An 11,474-nucleotide genomic window follows, 5' to 3' on the forward strand; every position below is an offset into this window, starting at 1 on the left:
TGAAAGACAACATGTGGGTTCTGGAAACTGAACTCAGGTCCTCTGGAAGAACAGCAATTTTTTCCAGCCCAAAGGAAGTTTCTTGTAGTTAAGTATTGTCCTTACACTTGGAAATGTTATCTGGGCATATTTGAAATCAATACTTATTTTTATTGGCAAACTGAATAGAATCTGATTTAAAGAGCAGAGAGTACTCAACATGAAGATTCTTTTGCTGTGGGCAGCTGTGTGAGTAGTCCTTGCCATGTTTCCATGTTTATTTCATCTTGCTCTTGATGGGGTCTTGATAGTCTGAAAAGATAACCGGAGTTGGGATCGGCAGGAGAATCCACCATGGCCTGCAACATTTCCATCTTCTCCGGCAACCACCGATTTCATCTTCTATCAGTTTGCAAACGTCTCTTCTACAGATGCCCTCCAGACCCACGCAGGTCATGTCAGCCGCAGCTAAGCCGCTTCTAACTGCAGAGAGGACCAGGAAAGCTGTGAGTCCAGTGCATGAACGTCAAAGCCCGAGCGCTCACACACCCCAGGAAAAGGAGCCAGGTCAAAGATCCTCCTACCAGCTCCTCCACACTGACCCCACAGTCACCCTCTCTCCCCTTCTCCCAACAGCTCACTTATTCACAGCTTGCACCTTGGTTTTCCTATAAACACAGGAAAAGTCTAGATAAAGCTTCAGAAGTTACTGTCTTAAATATCAGACAAATTCTCCATGTCAACAAATTCTCCATGTTCCCTCACCAAACTGTTTTCTTCATAATAATAGAACAGTACGAATACCATAAAGCTTTCCTTATTTACACAGAGGTTACATTTGATGGAGAAAATACCAAAACAAAACAAAACAAAAACAAACAAAACAAAACAGCTGGAGTAATGAGGTGATTCAAAAAGTGGCAAATGCTTTGAGCAAAATAATACAGCATTGAATCAGATATACCCTGAGGGATAGACCCGAGAAGGCTGACAGAGATGGCTTTCTGCGGAAACAAAAACAATAAGAAAATATCCAAGTAAAAGGACAATGAGCCGGGTGTGGTAGCGCACGCCTGTGATCCCAGCCCTCGGAGAGGCAGAGGCAGACAGATCTCTGTGAGTTCAAGGCCAGCCAGGTCTACAAAGCTTTGCCCAGATAAAACGAAGAGACTGGCTGACTTTATGTGTAAATATGAACTAATAATATTCAGCCTCGTATTATATAACATTATATGTATGTATCATTTAAAATAATAATTTTATTGTAAATAGAAAAGATGTGTTCGTGTGTAGTTGGGTGGCAGGAGGAAGAGCCAGCTGCCATTGATGGAGATGAGAAGAGAGTCCTAAATTTCAAACAGACATCTGAAGGTGGAGTGTGATGCCTTTCTTTTTCTTTTAGCATCTCCAGGGTGTCAGTCACACTCTGACTCCCCCTTTCATGACCTTCTAGTGAGTGTTCATAAGATATATAAGCAAGTAAGAGAACTGCATGTGGCAGGCATGCAGCAGATATTCCAATTCAAGGCCTTACTTGGAGATTATTAAAAACTTGGAGTCTCAGTAACAACATCCACCCCTGTAAAGGGAACACGGGGGCAGAAAAAGAAAAAAAAATCTCTCTCTTTAGTTACAGATGTACAAGTAGAGACTAAGAAGGTCTGATGACGGGCAGAGACAGGACACACTCTGGGTATGAGGCCTTATACCCCAAATGGAGTGAGGAACCCCAACAGAGCCCTTCTGGAGTGCAGCAATGGAAAATCCCTGAAGATGAGTGGAGATGCTGTGGCAGAAGCTAAGGAGGAGCCATCAGTGTGGCAGGCTGAGAATCAAGTGCAGCTTCTACCCTGGAACAGAATGCGTTGGTATGGCATATCATGAATAAGGGAGGGCCTGACTTTGGAAAATAGGCCAACAGGCTAAGTTAACAATTATGAATGGCTGGTTGGGCCAACAGCATGATGATTATTAATGATTTGTGCAGGGAGAGACTGAAACAAGAAGGGCAGAGACAAAATAGAGGCCTGGAACATGCTGATTTCTTCTTTCTTCACTCCTTTATACAGAATGTCAACAAATTCTCCATGTTCCCTCACCAAACTGTTTTCTTCATAATAATAGAACAGTACGAATACGATAAAGCTTTCCTTATTTACACAGAGGTTACATTTGATGGAGAAAATACCAAAACAAAACAAAACAAAAACAAACAAAACAAAACAGCTGGAGTAATGAGGTGATTCAAAGACAAAATCAATGAGTGGGCAAAGACAAAATCAATTTCAGTAACAAAGTGGGAGGGCTGGGAGGTATTGATGGGGATATATTTAAGAGAGAATGAAAAGGGATGGTTTCAAGATCAAGACTACAGGCCATGGTTTGAAGGTGTTTCCTACAAAACAGAACAGGAAAAGCAAGGAGATTCTCTTTTAAGATCAGATAAACAATAACATATTTGTATCTTGGTGATGATAATCCAATAAGAATATGATTAATGTAAAAATCATTGATACAATGAACTGTGGCAGAAAGAGACCTGAATATACAAGAAGAGATAGAATATGTTATACACATTTATAATAAACCTAATTTTTGTTTAAGTCTTGGGAGCACCTATTGTGATAGCAACTCAATCACTTGTAAAATAGCTCTTTTAAGTATGACCTAATCTTTTTTTGATCAATATTACCAGATTACTACAAAGTATACTGTTCTTTCAACAAATCTTTTTAAAAACAAAGAGAGGGGTAAGGCAAGGGGCATTCCTGTTTTAGATCATCAAGATGTAGCCAGACTTCCTTATTGAATGTACTGTAGAATGTTGGCCCAATGAAGAGAGAACTCATTCTTGTCATTCACCATGGTATCCTCCTCATCTGGAACAGTTTCTGGCTTGGGGTAGACTACAGTACTCTAGACTGACTCAGTGATTATATGAATAAATTCTTATGAGTCACTTGTAAAAACAAACAAACTTTTTTGTTTTGCTAATCTTTTGTTTCCTTTGTTTCTTGTGTTTATTTTCTCTTTCTTGTTTGGATTTATTATTATATCTTTTCTAAATTCACACAATCCCTGCTCAGCCTACTAAATTTTGGTGATCATTCACCATTCTTCACACCCATCCTTACATTTTTAAGTTGCCATGTGTAAGCCTGTTATGCACGAAGACATTACAGCTTGGTGGTTTTGCTTATTATTTGTTTGTGGTTCTTTTTCTATTCTCCTTCCATAGGTTCATTTTGCAATGTATTTGTAATGTATAACAACTTTCACAAAGTGTGTTACCTAGGGTTTTGTTGGTTTGTACTTTGATCGATCTCACAAAGCCAGTAAATTCCCCTGCTAACTTTTTGTTGTCTAACAAGGATTCCAACTTTTCACTTGTTTTGGGATAATATTCATTTTGTATATTTATCTCTTCTCATAAAATTTCCATGTCTTTGTGACTCCTATTCAACACTAGCTTTTCTTGATGAGATTCCATCCTCTCTTCTGAGACAGTGGCTGTCATCATAGATGCTGCTGCAAATGTCCTAGAAGATCTAAGCATCTACAAAGAAAACCCCATGCCTCCCCCAAAAACTCCAGAGACACAAAGAAAGGCTGTCGTACAATGTGACCTCATTGGACATTTGGGTTAATGGTAGTGTATGTCTATTTTTACCCTGACATAATCTTGGTGGAACTGTTGATATTGGGTTTCTGAAACTGTGAAATTAATTCATTTCTAACCTTCCAGAGAGACTTTTGAACTGAATATGCCCCATAATTAGCTACCAACTTACCTGGAGGTAAGAGGGTCAAGAGGAAGAGTAGAGTATAGAGAAGTAGATAGAGCCTCATGGCTGAAGGGTCTGTGAAATGAAGATGTAGAGACCTTTGTAGCAGGAATCTTGAAGTATGGCAGATTCAGGGCTTTTTATGATGGTCCTGGCTCTGCGGTTTGTTCTTGGCTAGTAGAGCCTAACCAACAGAGAATAACTTATTCTCCCACATGAAATCTTCAGACACACAAGAGGACATAACTGTGGCAATTACTCAATGGAGAAAAAAACAGTATACCCAAAAGAACGAATATAAGTGATAAGGGAAAGAATGGAGTAAAAAAAAAAGAATACCTACTTTCAATACTTACTGTACTATAAATCCACAATAATTAAGATATATCACAGAGGAGTAAATCAATACATCAGTAGAAGAAGATTAAAGTCCCAGAATTAGAGTTACCTTGTTTGTTTGTTGACAAAAACCAAAGATAACTCAATGGAAAAAAAAAAAAAGACAAATTTTTCAACAAATAGTACTACAGCAAAACTTGAAACCCACATTTAGAACTATGTATCTAAAGACATATCTAATAACTGTCACAAAAATTAAGATAGATGGTATTTCTCAACATAAAACACAGAGTCGTGTGATGCCTAGAAAACAATTTTGGAAAATATCTAGGTTACTTAACTTTTGGCATTGGCCTTTTAAAAAAATAAACTACAAAAGCATGACATATGAAAAGTAGAATTGACAACTTAGACTTCATTAAAAATTAACACCTTTTCTTCTCTGAAAAGCACTCTAAAGATATAAAGAGAAGGAATGGATTTGGAGGGAAGCCTTTATAAAATATCTAATAAAGTTCTGATATCCAAAACACACAAACGATGCCTAAAGAAACAATAAAAAAGCAAGCAACACAAAATTAGATCAAAAGAATGAGCAAGCATTTTGCCAGTGATGGCCAGTAAGTAAATGTGCTGAAAAAGAAAAAGAGAAGAAACCCCACATTAAAGTAAAATACCACCAGAGACCAAATGGCCCAAACCTGTAGTACTAGCCCTAACTGAATATCAGAAATGGTGTGAAGAAAAGAAAGAGGAATGTTCACTCATTACAGATAGGACACAAATACAACCGTACCATTGAGTAAAAATGATTAGCAAAATTTACCTTTACAATATTAAATCCTTGGAATTTACCTAAACAGGAAATTTAAAACTCATACAAAAGCTGCACATGAACTATAACTAACAGCAGCTTTTTTATAATTGCTCAAAATTTAAAAAGCTAGCAAAATATTTTCCAATAGACATCCAGATACAGGAAACATTTAGAGTCCAACCAACATGACTAAAAAAAAGAACTGCTCTAGAACACATTATAGTTAAAACATCAAAAATTAAGGCAAAAGAGAAAATTTAAAGCTGTGAAAAAGAAAATCCAAGTCATAGATAGAGACATTGCAATCATAAACAACACGCAATTTCTCACCAGAAATTATAAGACTCAAGAGGCATGGGATGATGTGGTTCAGGCACTGCTAAAGAATGACAGTCATACTAAAATACTATATTTTACAAAGCTATCCTTCAAAATTGAATAAAAAGTAAAGACTTTCCACAAAGTGAGACAATTATAACCACTAAACTAACATCACATATAATACTGGAAGAAATCTAGATGCAAAAGAAAAATAAGATAAACACCACCCTTAAGTACATGAGAAAGAGTAAGTACACCAGAAGAACAGTCCAGCAAATGAGAATTGGGAAGAAGCCACAAATACTTGAATGAAATGCCAAACACCCAAGATGAATGAAAGAAAAAAAAATGAATATAATTAAGGAAAAAAAAGAAGAAAAACTAAAAAAAAAAAAAGGCAGAAACCAGTACATACCTTTTAATAATAACCTTGAATATAAATGGTCTCGATTCTGTAATTGAAAGATGTAAAGTGGTTGATTTGATTTGGGGGGGAAGGGGTTGAAACAGGGTGTCTCTGTATAGCTTTGGCTGTCTGGACACACATTGTAGACCAGGCTGGCCTCAAACTCACAATGATTTGCCTGCCTCTGCCTCCCTGAGTGCTAAGATTAAAGGCTTACATCACCACGCCCAGCTTTGATTTGATTTTTTAATAAATAAATACATTTCAACAACTTGCTGCCTGCAAGAAACTCACCTAACTGATCACAGTAGTCTCAGACTGCATATGGAAAGAATGGAACTTTGTATCCAGGTAAACAGAAGACAAAAGCAAGCTGAAGAAATCATATTCATAACTAGTATAGCAGACTTCAAGGCAAAATCAGTCAAAAGAGACAAAGAAAGTCATCATATATAGGTAGAATGATTGGACAAGAAGGTGCGAAGTGCATGTGTATGTGTGTGTACATACATAACATCATATATAAAAATGATGTCAGTCTACAAAATTTTATAAAAATAGGATACTGGGCATAAATCATTAAATAAGTTCAATATATTACTAGTGAGTGATTCAATTCTTCTCTTTCATCAATAGATGTATATCCAAACAAAACAATTAGCAAGGAAACCCTGAAGTTAAACACCATATTAAAAGGACTAAACAGACATCCACAGAATATCCCATTCAATAGTCCCAGAATACAAATTTCATCAGCTCATGGAACTTTTTTCCAAAAATATCATGTCTTCAACCATGAATCAGATCTGAACAAACAGCAAAAAATATATAATTTCTTGCATCTTATTGGATCATGACTGAATTAAACTAAAAATAAACAGCAGGAGAAAGTTACAGAATTTTTTTAACACATGGGGATTACAATTACATCCTTGAAAAGTGTTGCTGGAAAAAAATGAGAGAAATTAGGTTTCCAGAGTCAAAAGGATGGAAATGCAACACACCGAAACAAAAAAATGCAATGAAAATATTCCTCAGAGGAAGGCTCACAGACATGAGTGTTTGCATTTATAAGATAGAAGGATATCAACTGAATAACCTGTGGTTTCCCTCAAAATCTCAAGGAAAGAGCCAATGAGATGGCTCAGCAGATGAAGATGCCTGCTGCCAGGCCTGCCGACCCAAGTGGAAGATGAGAACAGACAACCGCCAGTTGTTACCCTCTGACCTCCACATCACTGTGGCACACACACCAAACAAACAGACAAAACACAACACAAACAATGAATTCAGCAAATAGCAGGACACAAAACTAATAGCTTTCACTACATACGAATTGTACGGAAAAGAGTCAAGATGACAATACCATTAACAACAAGGGCCACGCCCGTACCCTACCTTGCAAAAAATAAAGAAAAGTACTCATGAATAATCCTAACCAAGGAGATGAGATATTAATGCAAAGAAAATTCTAAGATGATGAGGAAAGCAAACATGTAGACAAATTTAAACTATATTAAAATAGAAGATTCATTAAAAAAAAAAAAAAAAGACCGCACATAAACTACCTGGAAAGATGGGCTTCGCACATGCTGACAAGTGGACCAGATGCCTGCCTCTCAGAGTCAACTCCATGTAACATGTGACGTTTCTAAAAAAAATAACGTGGGCAAATAATCATGATATTGGTACAGGAAGAGGCATACTTCTAAATAGGACACTAATAAGGAAATAAAAAGAATTGACAAATGAACTTGCATCAAATTCAAAACCTTCCATATAGCAAAGGAATCGGTTTCTAAAATGAAGAAAAACCCCTGAGGCAGGTGAAATGGCTCAGCAAGTAAAGTTGCCACTCAGCCCTGACAACCTGAGTTCAATCCTCAGGATCCACATGATGGAAGAAAATAAAAAAAACCTCATGCAACATTTTTAAACCATTAATAATAATTATTAATTAATATTAATTAATAATTAATATTAATTAATAATATAGATAATTAATTAATGATAATAATTAATAATTATTATTTTGTTTTTTTTAAGACAGGGTTTCTTTGGGTAGCTCTTGCTGTCCTAGAACTCATTCTGTAGACCAGGCTGACCTCAAATTCAAGAGATTCATATGCTTTCGCCTCCTGAGTGCCGGGATTAAAGCTGTGTGCCACCACCATGCAAGAAAAAAATATATATGCAGGGAAAAAAGAAAAGAAAAGAAAAATATGCAGGATGTGTAAAAACTCCTTGCTGTAAATTCATTCATCAGAGGATTAATAACCAAAATATATAAAAAATTTTAAAAAGGTAACACGAGAAGAAGAAACAATCTGGTCACTAAAAATGGACACAAGAACTGATAGACACTTCTCGATTGTTGAATACGCTCAATAATTACATGGAGAAGTGTTCAACATCTTTAGCCACCAGCAAAGTGTGAATTGAAACTACACTTGCATTCCTTTTACCCCGGTCAGAATGTCATCAACAACAAAAACAACAATAAAAAAAAAAAAATGCAATGCTGAAGAGGTTTCAAGGGTCGGGTAGGGATGAGTATTTATAGGTGATTGTTAGGATAACTGTAATGGATATCAGCATAGAGGGTCCTCAGGAAGCCAAAAATAGAATCACCGCATGATCCAGCTGTAGCCTCCTTGGATATGTATCAAGAGGAACAAACCCAGCATATGCTGTTGAGATCCGCATACACATGTCTATCATACACTCTTCATATTAGCCAAGGAAACCAGCCTAGGTATGCAATGATTTGAATAAGAAATGTTCTTCTTAGACCTAGGTGCTTGAACACCATATCCTGAGTTGGTGATGCTGTTTTGAGGTGGGGACGGGGTTAGGCAGTGCAGCCCTACTTGACTAAAGTTTTCAACTGCCGGGAGGGCTTGTGAGAGTTTTAAAGCCTTGGGCTACTTCCCGTTCACTCTCTGCTTCCTGCTTGTTCCCTGAAAATGTGAACACTCACCCTCTTGCCCCTACTGTGCTCTGGTGCTCGTTACTATGCCTCCCTGCACTGGTGTATTTTTATCTCTCTGGAACTCTTCCTTCTGTAGGACACTTCTGCTTATGGTATATTATCGCAGCAACAGAAAAGTCACTGAGACAGTGTCTCTCAGTAGATGACTGTATAAAGAAAACGCAGTTTATGAAGGCAATGGCCATAAAGAAGAACAAAATCGTTCGCTAGAGGAAAATGATGGAACATGAGATGTATGTGTTGGATGAGGTAAGCTCAACAGGATAATTATCCCGTGTGTTCATTCACGTGGCTGCCAAAGAAGAACTAACTTAGAAACTGAAGAGCTGGCTCAACAGTTAAGAGCGCTCTTGCAGAGGACCTCAGTTTATCTGCCAGAACTTGGCTCATGACCCCATGCAGCTCCAGGTTCAGGTGATCTGACATCCCTGGGCACCCACATACAAATGAGCAGACACACATATCAACAACAACAATGTTACTTAAAGAACAAATAAATTTAATTAAGTACATTATTGCATGGATGTCTCACCATTATTGAACAGCTGAAATGTACTTTTAAAACAAAACAGCAAAAGCTTCTGAAAGGATAAAATTTGTCCAGAGAGAGGCGTGGCTCCGCCCCCGTTCTGAGAGGGATCCTAGAATGTTGTCACTGAAAGGACTATTTCTCTTTTTCTGGGCCCTTGATGCAAGTCAGTCTGTGTGTTTTAGGATAAGATTTTAGAACATTCTGTTCGGGTCTCACATCCGGAAGAACCAGAGACTTCACAGTTTAGTCCAAAACCTCAAGGGGCTGATGGAGATTAAATGCCATCAGTGTAGGCAGAATGTGGCTGGAGTTCAAGAGTCAGAACCAGACCCCTGAGCTTCCTGCCCAGGAGAACACAGCAGCTCCTCGTCCATGTTGTCAGAACAGCCTCACACCCCTAAAGATGCCGTAGGTCTGACGTTTGAAATACTTCCAGATACTCGTCCTAAACACTTTTTTCTCTTAATCCTTGTTTTTAAAAATATGTGTTCAAATGTCTTTGCCAGCTCCAAATGTTCTTCAAAAATACTATTATTATTGACTATTTTTTAGGACTACTCATATTTTCTATTTATTTGCATCGCAGGACTGTGTCCATGTCTTCTATATGAGCTACATTTGTCCTTAGCATTCCTTAAGAATTCTTGTTTCTCTAAGTTTGTACTATTATTTTCCATTTTATTCCTGAGTTTAGTAATCTGTGTTTTCTCTTTAAGTTTTTTTTTTTTTTTTTTTGTCAGTGTATTTAGTTTTACCCATTGTTTGGACTTTTAAAAATATCAAATTTGGTTTCTACTTTCTATCCCATCGACTCTTATCCTTTCCTCCTTATATTTTCCTTCTTTTTTTTTTTTCCTGCCTTGAGTATGGTTTTGTGCTTTCCTCCATCTTCTTGGGCTTCCTTGTTATCTCACATAGGCATTGGAGGCCAAACACACCCCTCTTCACACAGACTCAGATATATTCTGCAAAGTCCTAAGCTTTGGTCTCACTTACATTCCATCCAAAAGGCTAATTTCCACTGTAAATTTCTTCTTTGGTTATATTATTTAGAAATACATTGTTTGATTTTCAAATATTTGTTTCAGCCCTACATTTCCTCTCCCTGTTCCTTTCCAGTTTAATTTCATTCAGACTGAAGAACATCCTGTTGGTAAAAGCAGTCCCATGAAGTTTTTCACTACCTGCTTGACCACATAAGAATGAGATAGGTATGCTTCACCGTTGGTATGAAGAAACCACACATCCTGTTCTGGGATTATTGCACTGTGTGGGGGTATCTTTCCGGGTTTCAGACTCAGGATGTACTTTTTTCTGCTTAAGCAGATTTTACAGGTTACAAGCTGCTAAGGCTGTAAAATAACTTGAATGTCTTTGTATGCCGTGCCATGTCCCGCAGCAGAACAGAGGGCTCCTTCTGCAGGCTGCCCCATCTCAATGGCCTCCAGAATTCCTGATCAATTTTAAAGAATGATAATTTCTTAGAATAGGGCCCAGTGCATTTTAAACAAATTCTCTCAATTAATTTTGTTCAGAGCTGTGACTAAGACTCTCCTGCTGCAGAGTCAAGAGATCAGGAGCTATGGAGGTGATGCTGGTGTTGAAAGAAGGCATTTTTTCCTGTCTGTGCCCATACCTCAAGATGCTAGCTGATCTAGAGACTTAGAGCTCAAAGCCAGGCTCCTCCTCACCCTCTCTCAGAGTGCCATTTCAGTACCCCATGTCATTTTCTTGATGACAAAAGCCTTGATAATAAATGACCATGTCATTCAACACCTTCCTCAGGGCAAAAAGGTTCAAGGTTGGTGTCGGAAACAAATCCATATGCAGTATGGTGAGTTGTTCAGGATGAGCAAAGCACTGTGAATGTTTAAACCAAGAATTGGGTGGCTGATTAATTATTAGCAAGTCTAATGATCCTGGGAAGTAGTCACTAGCCAAATACTTAGTCACTTAGTAAGCCAGCAGGCTCCTGGCAGAGCCTAACCCACTGTAATTTATTGTAGACAGCTCTGTGATCAGAAACTTTCATCTGTAACCAAAATGTTTGGAGGCCATGTTCTTTGTTGACAAGGTTTTCTGATCAAAACTGTGCAGGCAACCGCATCCTTGATGAATCCAATGACCAACAGAACAAAGACTCTTCAGTCTCCCCATGGGCATCCCTCTACAGAACACTGCCTTCCATGAACATCTCTAATGAAGCAAATAGGGACACTCATTGTCCAGACAAAGACATCCCACCCAGGCCAGCAAGCCACAGGTAGAAGTCTTCACTACCTCCTGGCCAGCTTTCTTCCACC

At 37.9% G+C, this 11,474-nt stretch overlaps 1 protein-coding gene across 2 annotated transcripts; it reads right to left on the reverse strand.

The window, feature by feature from the left end:
• Positions 1-256: 256 nt before the first annotated feature.
• LOC129678678 (beta-defensin 109-like) lies at positions 257-7,251 on the reverse strand. Of its 2 annotated transcripts, none has more exons than XM_055609552.1 (2): positions 3,771-3,828; positions 257-462 (listed from the first exon to the last, which is right to left on the reverse strand). In XM_055609552.1, exons 1-2 carry the CDS (start codon positions 3,826-3,828, stop codon positions 257-259), a joined length of 264 nt encoding a protein of 87 aa, XP_055465527.1. The 2 variants fall into 2 exon arrangements, 1 of the variants encoding a protein (XP_055465527.1); XR_008720435.1 differs by lacking the exon at positions 3,771-3,828 and adding an exon at positions 7,216-7,251 and having other exon boundaries at positions 419-462.
• Between the last annotated feature and the right edge of the window lie 4,223 nt (positions 7,252-11,474).

This window comes from Psammomys obesus, unplaced genomic scaffold, assembly GCF_907164565.1.
Source record: "Psammomys obesus unplaced genomic scaffold, mPsaObe1.curated_primary_1811, whole genome shotgun sequence".
Lineage (NCBI taxonomy): Eukaryota > Metazoa > Chordata > Mammalia > Rodentia > Muridae > Psammomys > Psammomys obesus.